This window comes from Coloeus monedula, assembly GCF_965178545.1.
Source record: "Coloeus monedula genome assembly, chromosome: 12".
NCBI classification, from domain to species: domain Eukaryota; kingdom Metazoa; phylum Chordata; class Aves; order Passeriformes; family Corvidae; genus Coloeus; species Coloeus monedula.
Window position 1 is genome coordinate 12,365,208 of NC_138792.1, and position 22,938 is coordinate 12,388,145.

General features: G+C 46.8%; 1 protein-coding gene across 1 annotated transcript in view; it reads right to left on the minus strand.

The window, feature by feature from the left end:
• Window positions 1-22,938, minus strand: part of DOCK11 (dedicator of cytokinesis 11) — a 78,777-nt gene that overhangs the window by 54,395 nt on the left and 1,444 nt on the right. Inside the window, 5 exon segments of the mRNA XM_082289470.1 lie at window positions 3,121-3,216; window positions 5,395-5,464; window positions 6,560-6,642; window positions 7,327-7,416; window positions 7,637-7,753. Coding sequence (XP_082145596.1) covers window positions 3,121-3,216; window positions 5,395-5,464; window positions 6,560-6,642; window positions 7,327-7,416; window positions 7,637-7,753 — 456 coding nt within the window.

The window sequence follows — 22,938 nt, forward strand, 5'->3', positions numbered from 1 at the left end:
TGGTTTCCATATCTGCCTTCCCTGCTATTGAGAAAATACTGTAACACACAACACTGCTGACCCTGGAGTGTTGCAGATTCACCCATTGGAATACGGTTTGCTTTTACAAAGAGAGATTTCCATCACCTTCTTTAATTTTAATGCCCTTGTTGTTGTTATAAATTTGCCCATCTAAAGCCCCAGGGCTTCCAGCTCATCTCTCAGCTGACTCCAGCCTTATTTATCTTTACAAAGTAATGCTGCATGGTAAATTCAGATCACCACCTTACTTGAAGACCCATCTCACCCTAGAGCAGGTACTTTCGGAGTCTTTTTCATATAGACCTCAGTTAGAATTGCAAAGCAACTGTCTGGAAGACTTAGGAACAGGCATGTGGAAATCCCTAGCACTCAAATGCAAGCCAAGGGACAATGCAGTCCATTCAACTGCCTGGGTTTTTTGTGGCTTCGGGTTTGGGTTATTTAATACAAACCTACTTTCATAAACTGGCTTTGGCTTAGCATTTAATTCTTACATCAAAAAACAGTAACTTTGGGAGAAGTGTTCCTGTGTTTGTAATACTGATTTTCCTGAAGGAAAAAAAAACTCTCCAGTATCTCTGAACATCTTTCTTCATGCTTGTCAGCCAGAAGCCACTGGACTATAATTCAGGAGAACATTTTGGCAGCAGTTGTGGTAGCATCATATGCTGTAAGGAGCAGGGTGTATTTCACAGTTGCTAGGTATCTGTGTTAGAAGAATCATGAAGGAAGCCAGGACAAGCAGCACTGCAAGTATTTCTACTGTTCTGTCTATCTGGAAGATCTATGAATAAACACAGCATTTTTCATTCCACATGGGAGATTACAAGTAATTTCCTGCTCCTATCATTACTGACACCAGCAAATGTTCAGTAAACCCACTTGCTTGCAGAGAACTGGGAGGGAGCATCGCACACTGAACTGTAACACATGCCTTCTGAGAGGTAACCTCTGGCATCATTTGGATGACTAATTAGCTGCAGAGATGCTCCACGGGTTGTTGAACTTTAAGTTTCATAAGATTTAACTAAACCTTTAGTTTAACAGAGCATAAAGATACATGGAAAGCTAAGGATGTGAAGCATTAATCCAGCCTAAACACTGATTTAGCATTTCACTGAAGCAATCTCAGGAATTTTGGCAGTGGATGCTACAGAAACCCATGACAGATCTCTCTCTAGATATTACAGGGTTGATATCCCTTGTGGTTATGGGATTTCATGCTAAACACTTTGCATTTGCTGAACTCTGTTCAAAAGTAAATGCGTAATCAAACAGCAAACACTATTCCTATGATCTTCCCCCCGTGCAAGCACTGCTGACAGAAATCACTGTCAGAAGATGACAATCATTTGAAGTTAATCAGTTGGGTCTGTTCTAGTCTGAGCCTCTGGCGGTATTGGTCTCAGTGCCCTGCACCTCAGACCTGCCTTTCAGAGACATTATCTGAACTACACTGGCTTCAGTTCAAATAATAAGATCCAGAGGCTCCAGTCAAACTCTGATACCAAGGTCCTGAGAATCAGTAGCCATTGTAAAACCTGGGAGCAGAGGGAACATCCCCTCTGATCAGGCTACAGGTGCTGCTGGTGAGCACTGAGATTGCAGAGGGATGGCTAGAGAACTGGGGAAGTGCATTTGGACAGAGAAGGACAAAAGGACAATCCTGATGCCATGGTTGCAGTGCAGACCACCAACATGCTGCAAACCAGACAGGGAGAGTTGAGCCAAACCAGGGTAGTTCTCCACAAAGGAAAGGCTGCTCTGAAATAAAGAGTGGCAGCTTTAGCCTAATGAGAGTTTGCTTGTGGTTCAGCTCTCCACGAAACACCCTCTGCACACGCTTAGCAACAGTGTGAGGCACCAACAGCTCAGCAGTCAAAGAACCAGCATTCACAAGATGGACATATCACAGCAGCATCTCCAAGTGGTGACAAGGCTGAAGATGGTCGAAGTCCTCAGCTTTCTCACCTGTGCCTTAGACATGTTTTGTAAGACACAGCAAAGAGAATGGCTACTGATTCTCAGGACCTTGGTATCAGAGTTTGACTGGAGACTCTGGATCTTATTATTTGAACTGAAGCCAGTGTAGTTCAGATAGTCTCTGAAAGGCAGGTCTGAGGTGTAGGGCACTGAGACCAATACCACCAGAGGCTCAGACTAGAACAGACCCAACTGATTACTTTGAGCATGTATGATACCTCCTCCAGAAGTTTCAGGAAAAAAAAGTTGCTTTAACCATGATTGGAAAAGCAGAGGATCAGAAAATCCTGTTCTGTCTATCGCCTTCAAGCCCATTTTAAAACTCAAATTAAAATTAACCCTAATAACAGTCCTGTTCCTTTTCTCCTGAAAGCACAACTCATTGAATCAAGCCTTGGAACAATTAGGCTTTTTGAGTTTTTTTAATATATCCTTACAAAGCAGCCTTGCTGCAGCCATCTCTCAGCTGTACCATTGAGCGTAACTCCCTAACAATCTCTCTATGCTGTAACAAGGCAGCTGCATGGTGGGACAGCAGACAAGCTCACTGCCATAGCAAAAACCTGTTGTGGAACTATTAAAAATCTCTGTACAGTCTGAGCAGTGTCACATCGGATGACGAAGAGCAGAGAACAGGAGACAAGGCAGCTGTTGCTTTTAGGTCAGTAATGCTACATCTCTGCAGTAATATCACCCCTGTTTTAAAAGCAAAGATTTATCATTTTAATTTAAAGCTGGCCTCTCTACACATTTCCAACCAGCAAGGAAACTATCAATTCAGAAAGCTATCTTTGCAGGGCAGCTGTTCCACTTATCCTGGTTGCCTTCCCCTCCTGGGCCTCAGCTGCTCATCCAGAAAACAATCTTGCTTTACTAGAACATGTTTCGCTTTTTTGGTCAGCTTGCCTGTCGTGGTCCAAAGTGCATCAGTCTTACATGCTGGGCAGGGGAGGGTCAAAAACTGTTGCCAGAGCAGGTTTTCCAGTCCATCATGGGATACAAGAGGGGCAGATGCCCATCCAAACCCAAACCCACCCATTGTGCTCCTGGGAGCTTTGGAGATGTGGGCTGAACTTCACCTCATGCCTTGTTCCTGAGTAACTGGACCAAACTCACCTTCATGGTAACAGTGATGGTGCTGTTGATATTTGCTTTGTGCAGCCAGCCCTGCTTTATTACACCACCCTTCTGGGAGCACAGGGAAGAGGAATCCTGAAAGACAGCATACAATAAGAGGAGGTCAGGTAAACTGTCTTCCACAGGAAATTCCCCTTGGACAAAGGGATTTGTCCACCCTGGAAAGCAATACCATTTTAACTACAGCAATATACTGACATGTAGAATGTATGTGTTACAGATACAGCTATGCATACAGTGCTATCACAAAAAAAAAAAAATCAGGGATATCCCTTTCCAAAAAAGAGGCAAAGCGGGCTAGATTGGGTCACCTTTAGAAAAGGAAAGATTACATCTATTCCGATAGGGCTGCACAGTGATTTTGCAATGAGGCAATGCCTGTTAGTTCTTACGCAGTATTTCAAAACCTGGGGAAGATGGAAATTTTCAAGATGGTCTGTTTAGGAAGTTGCAAAATGCAGAACTCCAAACTTATTCTGTCATTTCCTTTTGTCATTCTCACATTTTAAATTTCAGCAAAAGCCACCAAACTCCAATAACTGAAATGTAAACTGGCTGATTTCACATTTATCAAACCACAAAGTTTCAAGTGACCCAACCAGGCTGCTCTTGGCATACCAGATGGGGTTTCCATCTGCTCCTGTCCCATGGTCCCAGAAACAGAATGGCTCTCTATTCATACTTAACCATGACCTCCACTGGGGAGGGAAATGAGAGCCCAGAGTGATGAAAAAATCTCATCCTGGGGCTTCCAGTGACTCAGCAGCAGAGGCAGCCCTAGCCTGCCTCTGTTGAGCCATGAAAGGGCAGGTTTTCACTCTTTTCATATCAAACTTCCAGAGTAAATTTTCTGATATTTTGTTTCCCTGGGTGAAACAACCCATGATTTGTCCTTTATAATGGTTCGCCTTTTTTCATCAAGAGATTTCTTTTACTTGAATTTCCATTACACAATTCTAATGCAAATGCTCTGTCAGGAAACTGTAACAGAATCCTTTAGATATGGCCGTGACAAAAGAGATAAACATCAAAACATCCATGAAAGCACTTGGAATACTCTTCCACAACAAACCCCAGTAACTTCTCTTGTTTGAATATTTGAGACACTGGCCAGAAGAAGAAAGGTCTCCAAATTTTGGTAATATATTTTTGTCCTTTTGCTTTTTTGGAAGCATGCTGGTAACAGTGCACAGCAGTGTCTCCAGCCCAGAGCAGATATTTTTAAAGAGGCAGCACCTCAAGTTACTGACGTAATGCAAACCAACAACATAGTCAAAAAAAGATTAAGGCCAAACTTGACAAAACATTTCCATTTATAAAGAAGCCAATGCATTCCAGACCTGAGGTGTGCTGGGACATACCCCGATAATTTCAGAAATGTGCACAAAACAGTCCCTCCAAATCTTGAGCTCTGCAACAAAGTTCCCTTTGCCTCTGTAAGTTCCTCACATCTTGGTGACATGGGAATTTTAAACAGCTGGACTAAATCCTTCCCTCTGTAAACAAAAACTTCCTAATATCATGAGCATGGATTAATCTCCACATGGTACTTGAAACAGAAAAGCGCTGCCCATCCCTTCTGTAGCAAATGTGATATACATGTGCAGGAAACATGGCATCTGCACCATCCAAAATAATCACCAGATCTGAGATGTCCCAATTGGCAGAGCCCCCAGCCCACCCCCACAGAGGAGCTCCAGGGCTGCAAATCTTCCCTACAACCAGCTGAGCACAAAGATGCCAACTTCCAGAGGAAGCAAATGCCTCCCAGCATTGGCACAGTATGTACAGAGCAGGACTGACACACTGTCAACAAGCTGGGTCGAAGCGACTGATGAAAAATTGCAGGTTATGTGGTAAACCCCAGAATCACAGTGTAGAGCTGAAAAACAGATTGCCCAGTTTTAGTTCTGGACATCAAGAGTTTTCCTTACTAACTACATGGCTTCCTTTTGAAGGAAGCCTTCCTCTCTGTTTTCTTCCTTTCCTCTTCCTACGATGCTCTGTTTCAAGGGAAAAAGCCATGAGAAATATGACTAATCTTCCAGATAACTTAGGAGACCCTTGGTTGCAAGAGATTATCTTGTCATATGTTGAAATAAATCACTGCCTCACTTTTGATCCCATTTTCACAACAGAAAGCATCTCATCAGAAAACTGTTCCTAAGAACTGAATTCTGGCTTTGCTTTGTGAAATTTGCTTTTTAACAGGAATACATTAAAAAAAACCCAAAAAAACAACCTTCTCCTTACCTCATCCTTTTCAAAGTCTTCATCAATTTCAAACACATGGCTTGGAATCTTGTCTGGCCTAAAGGATTTGCTGAAATCACAACATATTTTCATGTTTAATGACTGGAACATGATGGCTGTCTGAGCCAGCAGCTGATGCTGGATCCAGAAGCAACAGCCAAACTGCAGGCTACAGAGCACAGAAAATACACTGCAAGAGACCTACAGCTCCTTACAACTGGGGAAAGCGAAGTTCTGAGTGCATTTCATGGAAATTAAGCACAAGAAGTCTGTAATTAGTTTTCTCTTGCTAGCTGTTGGATTCTGCAGTTTTTGCTGACTTGCATTTATGGAACAAAGAGAGAGCACCCCAGTTTAACTTCCATCTTTACCAAAAAAAGAAGCAAGATCAGACGACAAGATTATTCACAAATTTTAACATTATTTGATCAACAGTATTACTCCATTGCTGCTTCACATCCCCTTGAGACCCTCAGAACAGATCCACTTCATCCAATTAAGAAGAAAAAGCATTTAACAAGCTTCCAGCACACAAGCAGCCTGGACAGGGGTCCAGATATGCCCAGAGCATGGGCAGTGAGAACAGAGGAGGCACCATCACAGAGAAAATGAAAATCCAGCAGAAATCTGAGATGTATGTGCCTGTCTGAAAACCCCAATTAGCTTTGGAGCTGGAAGCACTGGCACAGACCAGAGTTTCCAAGTACATAACTCCCCAGCACTGCCAGCACTTGCAGCAATATCACATCAGCCTCTCTCTACTGAGGACACAAGGAGAATCTGCTTGGCATGGGAACAAAGTGTGTAGCACACAGGCAACATCAACCCAGCGGGACAACGATGCTCCTGGGTCAGGATGTGCAGACACTGGCAACGCTATTTATCCTGCCATAGGCCTGGGCTGCACTCTGTCCTCATCCCAAATGGAGGGGCTGTGCACACACTGGTAGATGGGATGTGAAGCACTGACCCATACAATATTGTGGGCATCTCCCTGACAGAGCTGAGGGGCAATGGCATGACAACACAAACCTCTGGCTCTAATCTTCAGTGACACACCTCTGGAGGAGAGGCTGCTTTTGGAACAGGCATCAGGGAAAGGGCAGACTGCTCCTGCTAAGTCCTGTGACCACACATTAGCATTCCAAGGGAGCACGACACTTACCATGGCAACATCCGAAAGTCTCCTGAGTATTCCTCATATTTGTAGTTTACCACGTACCAGTCCGAGCTGTAGGTTTTAATGCACTGAAAGGAAAACAATACAGCTCTTAGAAAGCTACACCAAGCAAAACAAAGCCCGGCACCAGTCTGAAAAGTTACACACTGCAGGGTGAGGTAAGCACAAGCGGGAAGGGTGTGGGCAAAGCTGCTTCACTTGTTTCATGTAGCAATGCAGAATTTCCTAAGGAACCTTTTCAGCACAGGGACAAAAATCACACAGCATCTGGCCTGCCACACAGCTACAGATTTTGTATTTACATCACTCCAAGGCTCTGAAAAAAGGAGTAGTGATTTGGGAGGAGACTGCTTTCTGGAAAGCACCAGTTTTCTGTCCTTGGAAACACAGCATGTCTAACTCGACATCAACCATCGCTTTTTGTTCCGCTGCACTTAAAGGGAATGGCTGTGGAGAGCAGCACTTCACAACAAACCCACAGCGCTCCAGATGCTCCAGGGAGGTTGTGGATCCCCTCCTTGTCAGGCAAGTGATGCAAAGCCACACACCTTGGCTGTGTAAAACACCCATTGAAAAGACATTCTGCACATGAGACGCCTGTAAGAACCCTCCTGCGCAGCAGGTTTGGCAGTGCTTCCCACAAAGGAAAAGCCAAGTGTTCTGCAGTCCTGTGGATCAGGAGCTACAGCTGAGCATCTTGCCCAAGGGATATAAAGGGCTGAAGGCAGGTGTCACACAGACTTTGCCCCTACCTCTTTGACAAAGAGACTCTGAGCTTTCTTTAGAGCATCTTCTGGCACCGTTGACTGGACCGTCCTTCTCTGTCGGCCGACGATTGAGATCTGCAGGAAAAAGAACACTTTTTCAGCACGAACTCCATCTTCAGGGCTTGACATTCACTTTAAATAAATGTGGTGGGCCTAAACCACCAGTGGGTCATTCTAGTTTTATGTCAGTAATGCAGCCAAAAATAACACGCAGTTAATGGTGGAAATTTTCCAAGGTAACCAGGATGGGAGACAAGTGAGCCTCAAACATGGGAAACAGCCAGAGAAAACTCACAGACACATCTTCAATCGGAAATATCAGGAGGTCCCGGAGAGGATCACTGTAGATCTGAACTCTGCGTTGAAGGATCACATTCTCATAGTCCAAGGGTTCCACCACTTTCGTTTTTTCCTGCAGGAAAAATAGGTAATGAAAAAAATTACATGTATGTAACATCTAAAATAACCAGTAACTAACCTCTGGTGCTTAATTTCAAACTGTGTGACCACTGTACTGCCCATTATTCAGCACTCTGATACTCCTGTGCTGCAGGTAACCACTGATGAGCATGTTTTGCAGAGAGGGAAATGAGGGGCTAAGTTTTAAGTAATAAGCTAGGGGAAGAAACTAAGCACTATGCTGCTCTGTCTCAGCCCAGTCTCTAATCTCTTAATGGAGTAAGAAAGCCTCCTGGACAGGCCATAGCTTTAACAGCTGCAAGACCCAGCATCTTTACGTTTGAGCAGCTCATCTGTACAGCTTGGAAGAAATACAGGCCCCTGCGCTGGCTCTGCTCAGCTCAGGGCTGGTTTAGTTTGTGGAGCGGATGAGAGCTGTGCTCCCCTAGGAATGATGAGAGCAGGGCTGCTGCTATGACTGCCAAAGCAAGAATCTCAGCCCATGGAAGGAAGAACAGCATCCCTCTAGTAAGACAGGAAAGCCCTCTCCATAAATTGCACCCCAGACACAGCCAAAGGCTAGAGCCTAGTTTTATTCTCACTCACATTTCAGGGAAGCAAGAGGAACTTCTCCAAAAATCCCTGGAGTCATGAGCAAAAACTATTAGGAGAGCTTCATTACATTCCCTATTGCACCAATTTTGTCTGTATAACAAGTTCAGAAAACAGAACTTAGCAAAATGAGAAAAACACAACTTCTGAAGCAGGCAAATGCCACCTCAGCTGCCCAACCTGACTTCAGATTTCATGAGCAAGAATGAGACTCTCAGCACTGCATTGCGAAAATCAAACTTCACACCAAAAGCCAACCAATGACTCTGTATAGGAGTGGTCACATTAAAACAGGAACCAAATTCTAACACATCAACTTTGCCTTGTTTTGAACCTTGACCAAAATCCTGATGCTTGGCCCTGCCATGGACAGTGTTTATGAAACCCCTCCAGCAGCATGTGATGTCATGTGCCTCTGGACATGACATCCTTGCAGGACAACGTGCTTGGGCTCTCCACTCTCGGAAGAGAAACATCAGATGCTTACCCATGGGCAGCAAATGTTACCTTCCAGTCAAATGGCATTTCTGGGACGAACTGTTCACAATGACTGGAGTTAAAGATGAGACCAATACAGGGTCTCTTGCTGAACACAGCACAGCACAACCTGCAGCCTAAAAAAATGAGTCCCAAATGAGGACTGAAAGCCCAGCATTGTATAACACCACTGTATAAACAGCCACACCACCAAGAGTTCAAACAACTCAACGTTTTCTGTGACACGTGAGATAAGCAAAGAAGTCAACATTGCTCTTCCATAACCAATCCTAGCCAAAAGTCCCGTGCATGTTCTGTACCTTTGGCTCCTAAGGACCTGGGATGCACTTAGGGAACACCTCCTGCCTCAGACAGTTTCGCATTTAAAATGTCTCCTTTCCATGCTGCAGAAATCCAGCATGAATTAGCTCACTTATCTGAAAAAGTTTCCTTCTTAACTACTTTCTGAAAACTTTGCTTCACTTCTTTCACAGTACCGAAAGGAACCTCAGCTCCTCAGATTACCAGTGAGAAAGACAAAGGTCAGTCAGCAGAGAGCCCAGGCTGGATGACAGAGCATCCAGGGGTTGCTGCCTGCTCCCTCAGCCATGGGGGACTCGGGAATGAGGTGACAAATGCTGCCAGTCCCACTGGACACAGAGAACTTCTTGCTTCTATATCCAAGACCTGAGCTGTACAGGGCTTTAATAAGAAAAGAAAGAGTCCATCTGAAAAATAGGAGTCTGAAAAACCCAACAGGTAGACAAAGAAAAGGAACTCATTTACTGTCAGTCAGCCTCATGCTCATTAAATGCTTAATTGAATTCAGTTAATCATCTGAAACACCGGTCTTATTTCAGGATAGCACGGTGCGCTTCTGAAAGTCTGCCAAGCTCTGCAAATTAACGTGAATTAACAGGACATTCATTTGCAGGTCTGGGGCCTCAAAGCTTGTCCTCCCCACAACACCAGGGCCCCACAGAGTACACACACAGATCTTTGTCGACCTCTCTGATTTACTGCAGCAATCCTGGCAAAACTCAGCGGCGTTGATGTGTTAAAGCAGCGCAATAATCCCAAGAACTCACACCAGCCCCCCTCTCACCTCACCCTGCAGCAGCTGTAACAGTAAATTAGAGTCCCTCTACAAGTCTTCCACATCTCTTTGGGAATGCAGGCCTTCCAATCACACAGTATTTTTAGTTCTTTTGTATTTTGCAACATGGTCCTGAAACTAGGACTCTGTTTCTAAAGGTGTCCTTTTTGAAAGTTGGGGAATTGATAACATTTCTTTTCTAGATCTGATACCTCTGATGACCAGCAAGATAAAGTCCTGGCAGTCATCCTCATGGGATGCAATGACAGCTAAAGGGTAAGAGCTGAAAAGGATCCCAGATCTTCACATGAGATGTTTGAAAACTCATAGATCACTGCCTACAACAAATATGAAAAAAACCCCTTAAAACTCACTGCAGCCCCCCTAGTGGGGTAGGTAATGATACTGGAAAAAATGCATGGTGCAGGCTGTAATCTATATCTGACAAACCAGTACCAGGCCCTGCGACACGCATCTGATGCCCCAGGGATGAAGGGTTGTGCACTGTCACTGAGAAGGGTTCTGCAGCACCTAGACAGGCATTTCTCCTCTGGAACTGTTAGAAACACAGTCCCTAGGGCTCCCCTTGCCCAAGGTGTGCAAATTTCCCGTCTCAGCACACAGCAGCCCTCCATTCCCTGCAGTTCAGTGTTACACTGACCATGCTCACACTCAGCACATCACCCAGGCTGCCATAGGACATGACAGGAACCACAGACGTGTCTCTAAAGCCAACCTGTTTGTTATCAAAGCAGCTGCTCATGGAAGGATGTGGCCTGGCTCCTGCCTGCCATCGAGGAAACAAACTCCTCCATCCATCCTGACCTGTGCAGGCTGCCCAGTGGGGCCAGGCACGTTCATGTCCCTGCAAACAGACCTGTGGAGTAAGGCGGGAGCCATCCCAAATATTTGTTGCCCTTCAGCCCAGCAAGGCTGAAGATAAAGCTTTAAATGCTGAAAATGGGATTTCAAAGTCTTAGTTTTCCTGGGGGTGGAAGTGCATACCCCACACCACCTTGGGCTCAGATCACACTGCCCAGCACTGTCACAACAGCAGATGGTACCCACCAAAGTCATTATGAAACCAGAGGAAAGACTATTACACTAAAGTAATTAGAGTCTTAGAAACCACAAATTCCTCCACAGGGGAAGCCAATACCCAAGTACAAAGAAATGCTGCCAGTCCAGCAACAAAATCAATCCATTTCTGCAGGAAAAAACATGCAGTGCTGCCAAAGGTATCCTGCTCTGTGGCACACACACAACAGCTCTTCACCCAGGGCAGGCAGACACTGCACTGTGATGCTCCTGGGCTCCTCCAAGCTCCTGAGAACACAGCAGGGGCAGGCTGGGGTGAGCTGCCCTCTCCTGTGGTTCCTGTGGATGCAGCATCGGAGCACACCCAGCAGCAGCATCCAGCCCAAAGCACTGCAGCCCACTGTGCTGGGATAAAAAACAAGGGAAATACCTTGAGAAAAACAAACATGATTTTAAACAAAGATAACATGAGAGCAGTGCATCCTCCCAGACAAGCTCACTCACCCTTCTTTAAAAAACCACAGGTTCAAGCCCCACACACCAGCCTGCTCCTGAAAACACACATTGCTCTCTCTGTCCTCTGCTTCTGCCCCGAGACTGCTGCTCCTCGCAGCATGGGGCCATGCAGAGGGTTGTCTGCTGTGCTGTAGACCTCATCCACACTGGGTCACATGGCTCCACTTGGACAACAGCACAGGCAGAACAACAGCCTGTGTATTGGACTATTGACTCGCCACCACAAGAGAGCTGGCTGGCATTTTAACAGGAAATTCAGAGAAACTGCTGCAACAGAAACATGCCCACAAACACCAACACAAGGCTCTGCCTTTGGCCAAGCACAAGCACAAAGAGCCCGGCATGAGAGAAAACTCAAGTAAGGTCCTTGTCCTCCGTGCCTTGCTTGACCCACTGCTCTCTGCCAGCCTGAGCCCAAACCCTCCCCAAGACAGAAACCACCAGAGAGAGAAAGCAAATGGTTTAGCAAGGGAATTACCATTAACAAAGAGGGGGATACTTAAGTCAGATTAAATTGTCACCCTTCTGCATCTATTTTGCAAAGCATATAAAATTCCTTTTATTTGCTTTATAAACAAAGGCTCACAATGACAGCTTGTTCATGTGGAGAAGTATAGGAAAGAACATTTCTATTTTAAACTTCTAGTGCCTGAAAAACAGTAGCCACCTGTCTTACAGTGTTCTGCATCTGAATACCATAAAAACACACCACTTTCTTGTTATATATGATTAATACTTTTCTGAGATCCATTTCTCCCAGAATTACAACAGATATAACCCAAGTGATGTGAACGTACAGAATGAAAAATGTTTCATCTGGGGATGTTTTTAAAGTAGCAGCCAAAGGAAAACTGTGAGAAAGCTTTTGTATTTTCAGTCTTGTCCGTTCAGCCCTCATTTAAAACAATATCCAGAGAAGAAAATGACAAACCAGGCTGGTTTGTAACCAATTTTCTGGTCCCTTTGCAGTGACACAAGTCCTCAGCAGCTGCCAGTGCATGACAGAAGCCAAGCCCAGCACTGGAGTTGCACCACTCTTGACTTTCACTTCTCATGGTTCCAACGGCCACCAAGCACACAGAGATACACACACCCTGCCCTGCAACACTTCCTCCGGGCCTTCCACTGAAAAACCTACAGGTTCAGCAGCCCCCAGCACGTGATTTTTTTCTCACATCCTCAGAAATGAAGCCCCACCCAGTGTGTGCATCTATATGTCAAAGAAGCAAGAGACACAAATGAGATGAATTTTAAAAGAGCTGGTTCTTTAGAGCAGCTGAAGAAAGAAGGAGGAAGAGGACAGATCACATGTATGAATATAACTGTATTATCTCAGAGTGTACAACTGTTCCCCAAAATTTAGCGACCATTTTACAGCCTATCTATTTGCTGCCTCATCTGTTGCAACTCTGTAGTGCACTTATGTGGAAAGCCAAGCAAAGCCCCAATTTTAAAATAAATATCAAAGGACCGAGTAGGTGAAATACATAGAAAACGAGAGGAAAAGTCAATTTGGAGAATTAAAAGCTAGAAGAGGGGAAAATGGAGGTGTACAACTACCCTTGGGACACACCTGTCACAGCTAAAACCACATCACTTCTGAGACTGGCATCACTCCAGAGCAGAGGGACCACTCCCCACTGCAATGCACAATCTGGAAATGTGAGGATACCTCAAAAACAGCAGAGAGAAGTCCTCATTTTTTTATTTTGCTCAAGAAACCTGACTGTACATGAGAGAATTTAAATGATGCCTGGGAACTGAGCAAACTCACTTGGCAAATCATATGGGCATATGGAATTGAGCAATTTCTATCCACAGAAAAGCTTTTCCACAGCAAAGCATTCAAAGATCAGGTCAAGGCAAACTCAAATTGTGTAGTCTTTGAGAGTCTTTTTTTTTAGTATCACATTTGTGACTCCTCACTTTTTCCAACCCCAGTTCCTGCACTGCCATCTGATCCCACTTACACACTCTCACTCAAGCTTGCAGAAAGGCTACAGAGCTCAATTTATAAAAGCTCAGATTCAAATCATTCCAGACTGCTGGGCATAAGAGAGAATAATGACAAAACATAAACTCTGGGCTTGGCCATCCAAGGTTTATGGAACTGCCATAAACCTCTGCAAAGCCAGAATAAAGTCTGTGCCCCAACGACTTTGCATTCAAAAGTCCAGGAAAAAGGGAAGAGGTAGGAACAGAGATCAGGGAAGGAAGGGCAAGCAGGGAGACAGTGTGAGTCAGCACATATGGCAGCAGCCACAACACAGTGCAGCCTTGCTGATGCCAAGAGGTTTGTGGGCTTCTCAGCAAGCCACATTTTGGGAAGAAATCGGCAGGGTGGCAATGAGGCAGCTCTCAGCAGGCGATGGGGAGCTTGTGTCCATGAGCCTGCTGCAAACCCAGCACTCAGCTGGATGTAGCAGATGTACGATGGTAAAACCTCAAGGATGAAAAACAGTTGATAAAGCTGGGTATGAGCAGGCCAAAACTATTTTTACACTGGCCAGAAAAAGTTTAAAAACACAAGAAAAATGTTCAGACAGGAATCCTGGCTCTGCTGAAGACATGAAAACACCGAGACACCACAGCTGCATCTGGAACAGGTGAGAGGGATGGACTGTAAAGTGGGCATGCAAACACACAGAGCATCTTGTGAAATGGCAAGGGAGGAAAACCTCACCAGAAGGAGGAGGAGCAGGGGAAGCATGGAGAGGGAAGAGTCTCAGGAGCTGGCCCAAGGTGGTGCAGGGAAGGGTAGAATGGGGCACCTGGGGATGGATCTGTGCAGGGACCACATCACGGGAAGCAAAAATTGTGCAAAGGTTGGGCTGTGTAGCTCAAGAGGCAGGAGACGGGGGTCAGGGAGGCCAAGGGGTTGGCAGGGAAGGTGTGCACTGCAGACAGGAGAGGAGCCCCATGGGCAAACAGGAAGGGAAGAAGGAATTGGTGAGGAGAAGGGGCCTGCCAGGGAGTGATCAGGTGCTAACACAGCTCAGAGCAAGGCTTTGCACAGCCCTCCACGGGCAGCAGGAAAGCAACCTCTAAACAGGAACACATCATTGCTAAGGGTCTCATTAGACAGAGGGCTGGGTCAGAGTCCACACACTCCCATCTCCATTGAGGAGTTACATGGCAGTGCGACGCTCCAGCTCTAAATGCAGTGCCAGCAGCACAAGGCTGCTGTGCCCCACTCTTCCCCTGCTCTGCCTGGCATGGAGATGGCTGCACCTCACAGGAGCTCTCAGAGAAATAAAAAGCTAAGTGGTAGGGAAGGGGAGGATGAGTGCACAGTCCTGGCACCCTGCAAGAAAACACTTGCAGTGGAAATGACTCACTCTTTCCATCTGCATGCTCGGAGCAAAACCCAACCCCCTCTCCTGTGCTTCCCTCCACCCTGCCCGAGTTCTGTGCAAAAGCATTTCACCGACCCACACCTCTCCCCTCCTGCATCAATGGCCCTGGGTTGCACCAGAACCTGGGTTATGGGTATTTTGTAAGGTGGATGTCTCCTTTTTCAATGTAATGCCCGCTTTTCAATGAAAAAGCAAGTGTCTGCAGTCACAGTGCTGTCCCTGAGAGCGACACAGTATTGGTGCGAGACACCAGCTTGGAAAAGGCCTGAACAAATAGTCAAAAAGTTGATGTCAGTGTAGACATGCAAACATTTACCTGTCATTATTAGGCCTGTCAAATAAAATGAATTCAGGCCTTGAAGTATCTTCAAACAGGTTTAGAAATTACAGAAAGCCAGGATAATCAGCATATGACTCTTCATTTTCCCTCCACTTACTCAGAATTTGGACTGTTGGACTCCACAGTTCACAGTCTTTAGCAGATCCCATTCTGAAGCAGAGTTCTGCAGCCACGAGGGGCAGGAACACTTTTTTTTTCCTGAAAGCCTGAGATTCTTGCGTAATCACTTAAGCAAACTGCCCTCAGAAAACAGCTGCATTACAATGAAGCAGTGAGAGCTCACAGCCCAAGCGTGAGTGGCCCAGCCTAGAAGGCAGTGCTGCCACTCCAGCTCACCTGCACTTCACCTTCACACATCACCTCTGAAAATGATGCCTTGAGCAAGTGCAGAGTCAGTAGGAAAAGAACTGGCAAGTGGTAGCTGGGGGCATGACCCATGTCTGGCATGAACACACACTTGAGGTGATCCAGCACTGTTACTGCATAGGGCAGTGCATTAGGACATGCATCTTAGATTCCTTTCAGTATCCTTGTCCCCTGTGCCTGACCTTCCTCAGGATCACCAAGTGCTTCTGTGTGACACTGACAGCTCAGTACACACTGCCATGGAGTCTCCAGTCCCCAGCCACAGCACCTGAAGTCCTGTGAGTCCCTGCCTGCATAGGTACATTCTGTGCCAAATCCAGCCCTTCTCCTCGAGGAGCAGAGGGAGGGATCAGGGTAGTTCTACGTCAGCCAAACTGCACCTGCATCCAGCTGAGCATCTGCTGCAGAACATGAGAGATGTGCAAACACATTACAGCTTTGATTTTCTCCTCCGAAAATAACAGCGCTAATAGAAATTGGCAAAAGGGTACTGGTTTCTATGGGACAGCTGAATTTCTACCAGATAGGACTTCACAAAACATTCTGTAAGCACAGGCATTTTTCCATGCTAAAAAAGGAAAACAGTAATTGCAACAACAATAATACATGTTATTTATTTAGGTTCTTAACTGGGACATCCCAAAGTGCTTTTCAGATGTCACTTGTATTTCATCATTTATTTATGTAGTATCAGTTTTATATTTAGCATCCAGATCCAAAATAGCCAGAACATCTTAAAGCAATTAATGGCACATAAGCAGAACCTCTCCCTTTCTTGTCTGCCTTAAACTCTTGTTTTTCACTTAGGAAACCACTCACACGCAGGGCCGAGCCAACAGTGCAGCCACTGCCCCAGGAGAGCAGGGGAGCACTCCCAGCCCCACTGGGGCATGGACAGAGCCATGACGAGGCCAAGAGACTTGTCCAAGCCTATGGATCAGCACTGGGGAAAAACAGAGCAGGAAGTCCCAGGCCAGTTTTGAGCTGCCTCAGCAATACAGCAAACACCCCAGCAGTTCAGCCAAACCCCCGCCATGTCAGTGGTGGTTTCAGCAGCTCAGGAAGTTGTCTCAGCCTCATCTGTGCTCCATTTTTGGGCTGCAGGCATTGGACACAAGAGCTGCAGGGCTCTAAAGTTAAACTCTATTCTCCCAGCAAATGCAAGAGAGGCTGTGGATGGGCTCTGCAAGGACGGACTCTTCGAGGCCAGAAGACAAGAGACAAAATGCTGCTGTGAACAGAAGCACCTCAAAGTTTCCCCAAATAAAGACATCCACACAAGTTCCAGCATCATGCAACAGGACAAAGGAGAGTTTAGGGCTCCCCAGGCACAGAGGGAAAGGCAGTCTGACGCCAATGCAACTCTCCTGGAACCCCAGTGCGCCATGGAAAGCAGTTTTCTGCTGGAAGCTCGGTTTGCCTTCCTGAACACCAGCTTTGTGGGCATTCAGCCCATCCCAGCCAATACCATCATGTCCCTCCAAGAGATGGAGACTCCCTTTTCCTACCATGGCCTTTCTACCTGTCCCTGTCACAAATGCAGCTCCTGCCAAGCCTCTCATGTTCCTGTGACCCCCCATCCCTTTCTGGCTGGCACAACAGCTCCCTTGAGTCCCTGCTACAGCTAACCCCATGCCCCTGAAGGCTGAACTATAGAGCCTGTGCTTGGCAGGCTGACAGAGCCCTGGCAGGCATGCAGCCCGATGCATTCTGAGCCATGGCTTCCTCCAGACTGCCAGGACATGTGCCCTGCTCCACACACAGATGCTGCAGTCCAGCCCACATCCCAGGCTCCTGACCACTGGCAAAACACAGTTTTATGTATGGCTGTTACAGTTCTCCAGAGCAATGTACAGCACTCTGACACCACCAGGTCCTACTACTGCACAAGGGAGATGTCGTTTTCCTGGCTTCTCTCATGCAGTGTCCTTGCTCAGGGGACAGAGAGGCTAGGCTGCAGTGGGGATGTCACCCAGCATGAAGCCAGAGATGGGATGAGGCAGTGGGGAACGCTGTGGACCAAAACAGGCAGAGTCTCCTTCCAGATGCAACCACTCCCCAGGAACAGTCCTGTGACAGGAGATATTAATAGGGGAGAGAAGAAACTGTTTTCAGTGAGAGAGAGGGGTGAGAAAGGGGTCAGGAACAAGCAGCCCTGACCCCATTAGAGAAGCAGCAGGAAGCAGGGAAAAACTGTAAAGATAAGTCAGAGCTGTGTTGAAGGAAAAAGGAGCCAGCAAGGGAGAGCTTTGATTTGTTCTTTAAAGGGAATGAAGGAGATGGAAAGAGTTGGTGGCAGGGAAACATATTCCAGCATTTTTAAGATTACAGCAATGGCCACAAAGGTATAAGAAACTACTCTTTTCTTCCTTACACAAAGCAGGAGTGAGGAGGCCAATTAAACAGGGATGCTGAAGCACACATGTACCCCATGTCTGGCTGCTGTTCAGCTGCTCTGTGTGACCGTGACTTGCATTCTCAGGCCACAGAAATGTCAAAAGCTTTGTGCAATTTTGCACCATTAGAGATAATAAATCAGCACACAGAGGGCTAAGTGAAATGATGAAAGAGTCACCCATCTGCATATAGAAAATGATGCTACACTATACACTGCAGCACATAGGCCTGGTTCAAATGCTCCTGGTGGTGGGGGAGATACCTGCAAATATCTCCAGATACAGGAACAGGCTGAAACAAAGCCCAGGAGCCATCCCCTCACTGGATTCTGAGTGCACCAAATCCCAGCTGCAGTGGCTGCAGGCACCACCACCAACCATCTGTTTCCAGGCATTTCACTGCACTGACGGTGGCGGGTTGGGGCAGATGCTGTCAATGCAGGGACACCTGCATTTTCATGACATTGCCTTGGCACAGAACAAACCACTCTCAACCTTGCCCAGTGAGTGCTAAAAACCCCAGCTAGCAAAATGTGGTAAGAGATAAATACATGTAAGAGCTGGATGCTTTGTCCTCTTCCTAGAGCTTTCCTGTAACAGGCAGGAGGATGCAAACACTTAAATGATGCCTTGAGAAGGATAAGATTTTATGCCCATCAAAAGCTTGTCATTGCCTCCAAAAACCTCGAGAACCGGACACGTTGGCTGCAGCTCATCCTATAACAGTCATACTTCAGCACACAGGCTGTCATAGGAGAGCAACGGATTGCTCTATCTCTTAAGGTCTGGGTATCAGTAGGAGATATGCCAGAGATTTGTCCCCACATACCTCCAGAATGTCCTCAGAGCCTTGCTCCTCTCCATCAAGACATGCCCTTCATCCATTCCAAAACTGGTGTGTGCTCAGGCAGGAGCAAACCCAGCCACTTCCTTGGCACATGTTGCCCAGGGTTGTGCCATGGCACTCGGCCAGCACTGGGCTAAATCCAACCCTTCAAGGATTCAGGAGAGCCTCAATTCAGGAAAGCATGTGATTAATTTTAAGAATGTTTTAGAAGTTTTTTTCTTGAATAAGTCCCTATGAACAACATTCTCTCTGCAAACACTTCCACAGGAGTCACCAGGGCCAGCTGAGGTGACCAACTCTGGAGGCACCTGGCCACAGCAGGCAAATCCTGGTTAAACCAACAGCAAAACTCCCACCCACTTACACAGGGGCAGAATTTCCTCCCATGCCTCATATATGTCTGGTTTTCTACTTAAATTGTGCAAACACAGCATGTTGACTACCCCCAGGGGGAACATGCATATATTCTGTCTCTCTTGAGTGCCAAGATTATTACAAACGCTGCATATAAACAGGCTTCAAATTGATCAAAGTGAATTTAGCTAATTAAAAGAGGATTCTATGCAGAAAGCTGATTTCCTCTGCATGAGCATAAATTGAGACACTAATAATAGTTTCAACTGAAAAAAAAAAAACCTCACAAAAAGAACAAAATGCCTTTTTGCCTCCAGTAAAAACTTCCTTTGTATCACCATTAAGGAGCTTTATATCTCCTTTTTGTATCTGACTGAAACCGAGCCACCCATAGGAGCCCAGTCCAGCCAGGATCAAATAAAACACATCTCCTGGCACACTGCCCACCCTCTCATGGGGAGCTTTCAGGGAGCACATCCCACAGCACCATGTAATGCAGAGAGCAGACACTTGCTCTGAATGCCTCTGAATGGCAAGGATCCACACAGTTGTTTGTAAGCAGAGGTTCTCCCACACTGCCATTGCTGGCAGATGTGTGCCCCAGAGCTGTGCCCTGGGGGTACCCAAAGATGCTCCCTGGGCTGGCTGACACAATCTGGGCAAATCCTTTGCACCTGTTCCTTCTCAGATAAGATAATCTGGCTCTGCACCCTTTCTAAAATCTCTATGGCAAATCAGTAAATGCGTCTTCAGTTAATCTGTATAGAAATGATCTAAAGAAAATCAAGAGCAATTGTGCGAGACTTAAAACTGCCACCAGATGACTGGGTTTGGCAGCACCGTGGGAAAATGCATCATCTGTGTTTTGTCAAGTGCTTGCTGCTCTGATCTTGTGTCTCCCACACTTTTAATGTCTCTGTCACGACACAGAGAATGACACCTCTGGAAAACTTGCATGTGGGTTGAGACACAGCCCCCTCTCTTTGAAGGGCCCCAGCGCTGCTGAGCACAGCCCAAAGAGACAGGGGAGGCCCAGGGTGTCTCTCAGCTTTGGCCTTACATCCACCCAAGCAAGTGACCATGTGCAGCTGATTTGGATCCTGAGGCAGAAGGAAGAGCCTTTGCTGTTGTTCTGGCAGTGCCACAAGACCCAGGATCTCACTCACACACACGTGCTCTTAAACTGCTCAACTCTACGATGCTCCACTGCCCTCCATGGGGTGCAGATGGGGTGAAGGAGAGGTGCACAGGCACCTCCATCAGAACAAGCGCTGCACACCTGAGCACACGTGCATCCTGCTGTCAAGTATCTCAGCTTTGCAGCTGCCCAGGTCCCACATCAGCCAGTGCCTCTGAGCAGGGTTCTCCTGCCTTGCTGCTCAACTTTCCCACTATCACTCAGCAACATCAAAGGATGGGAGGAGGGAGATCGCACTGAAGGTCTGAGCCAAAATCACCCATGTCCATCCACCACCAAAGGTCCCCGAATACTCTCTTTCAGCTCTAGCCCAGATACCTCTCCCAGGTATCAATCAGCACTTTGGCTCTGAAGCTGTACTTCTAACACAGTATTTTACTGTTGGTGCTCCAAGGTTTAAGCTGCAGGTCATCTCTTGGTTAAGAATGGTTTAAGTTATCACACTTGGGCTTTGACTGCTCCTTTCTTTAACCTAATCTTAAAATTTACCTTTATCTTTCAAGTGTGCCATTTATCCCACCTGCCAACAAACACTTCCATTAAATGTCTGTTTATTTAAACAGTGACATTATTTTTCAATAGCCTGCCAAAACTTCATCTCCAGTTGTAATCAGTAGCACACATCAGGGACCATTCAAGGCTGAAATTGATACAGTCTGCCCTGCAGCCTCTTGAAGAAAAGAGCACAGAGAGAAGTAGGGTTCCCACAGAGCACGGCTTCCTGTGGCACCCCAGCACTCCCAACACTGCTCTGCAGGGTTGTGCCTGCTTTCAAGGGATTCCTGCTGAACTCTTCCTCCCTGCCAAGATCTCCCCCTACACAGCTTGTCTGTGAATGAGAACGACAGCCGGGATGTTGGGAACAGCAGCAGAGTAAGAGGGAACAAGAGCCCCAAGTAAACTGCACTCCATCCTTCCCCATGCTTCCCACAGGGCCCAAAGTGACCCCGAGCTCCCCACCACAGCATATGCTTACTTTCCCTGCTGCAGCTCCAGGTTACAGCCCTGCTTACCCTGACAGGAACAGCACTGACTGCATCCTAGCAGCTGGTCCAAAGGGCAGTGGGTGGACACAGGTACTCCACAACATCTTGGAAAGGGACAACCTCCCCTCACTGCCAACTGCCACCATATCCAATGCTTCCCTTTCACAAGCACAAAGGAGCAAAGCCCTCCCAAAGTCAGCAACATAAATCAGAAAACAACAGAAATAAGATGGCATGGGCTTTACTGCACCTGCAGGACAACAGTTTTGTAACCACACTGTACCAGACCACGCTCCCTCGGGCTGGACACAGTGCTCCTGGCTGGAGACACATCTCCTTTAAAGCACAAATTGTGGCTCTGTACAAGCTGACCACTTCCATGATGCTAAAAGCTTTCCTCACTGAGATGTTTTCATTTATGAGCATTTCATTCACTGACTACAAACAGCTTCTTACTCCAGATAGTTCCTTGTATCGAGGAGTGCCCCGAATGACCAAAGTGCTGAGCTCAACCAACACACTGAAAGAGACCCATAGTGCCCACTCCTCCTGGGGATGAAGGTGTGTGCTCTGGTACCTGCAGCATTAGCTCTGCTCACCACCCCTTCATCTCCTTCATGCTCACCACCAGAGATACCTGTGCTTTCAGCTACAATTGCCCCAAGGCAAGTAGACAGCCAAGGCCCCTGACAGGATGACCCAGGGAGTATTAAACTATTCACACGCTTTTTATTGACTCAACACCTGCTGTGTTCAAGATGCAGGAAGAGGATGAGATCCTGCCAGGCAAAGGCAATCCAGTGCAACTCCAGTCTGCTTCAGAAAGTCCCAGCTCCTGACATCCTGGGACACAGTGCATCACTTGCTGCCAGCCTGCTCCACCCATTTATCAAACACCAACTCCTATTACCCGTGTACCCACTGGCCACCCCCTGCTTCCCAGGGGCACCGGTGAGCTCAGCACTGCCCCAGGGTGAGGCAGAGCTGGGATCACAGCCTGCTAGCACAGTCCTGATGCCGGGCCCTTCCATCTCCCCCACACTGCCTGTGACAAGGAAAGGGTAGATTGGATGGGGAGATACTCACACAATGCTCTGCTGCCCAGCACCATCAACTCCAAAACTGAGACTCACCTTGGGAACCGGATCAGAAACTATTACTTCTCAGTCTTGTCCTCGCTCCACCACTCCCCACCATCATTTCCCAGGATCCTCTCTGTACCCTCCCAACAACCAGCACACCAGTGCGCAGACATCCCTTCCTCACAAGGATGACAAACTAGTAGATAGAGAGGAGCCAGCTTTTTGCTGGAGCAAACCTCATCCTTAATCACTGAGGAAGGTCAAAATGCCATCTGAGACAGTCCTATAAACTCATGTCACCCCCTTCCCTATTCCTGGATTACTGCAGTGTCTTATGGCTCTTCCTAGTGATGCAGAAGTGCTGGGATTTATCCATTGCTGCTGAACTGTCAAAAGCAGGAAACCCTGCCAGGACCTAGGGATCAGAAACACCTGCCCTCACCCTTCTCTGGTGCATGACTGCAAACACACCAGGCAGCACAGCAGCTCTGGGGATTTGCCTGCCAGAAAAAGAGAGAAAAGTGGGCAGGAAGT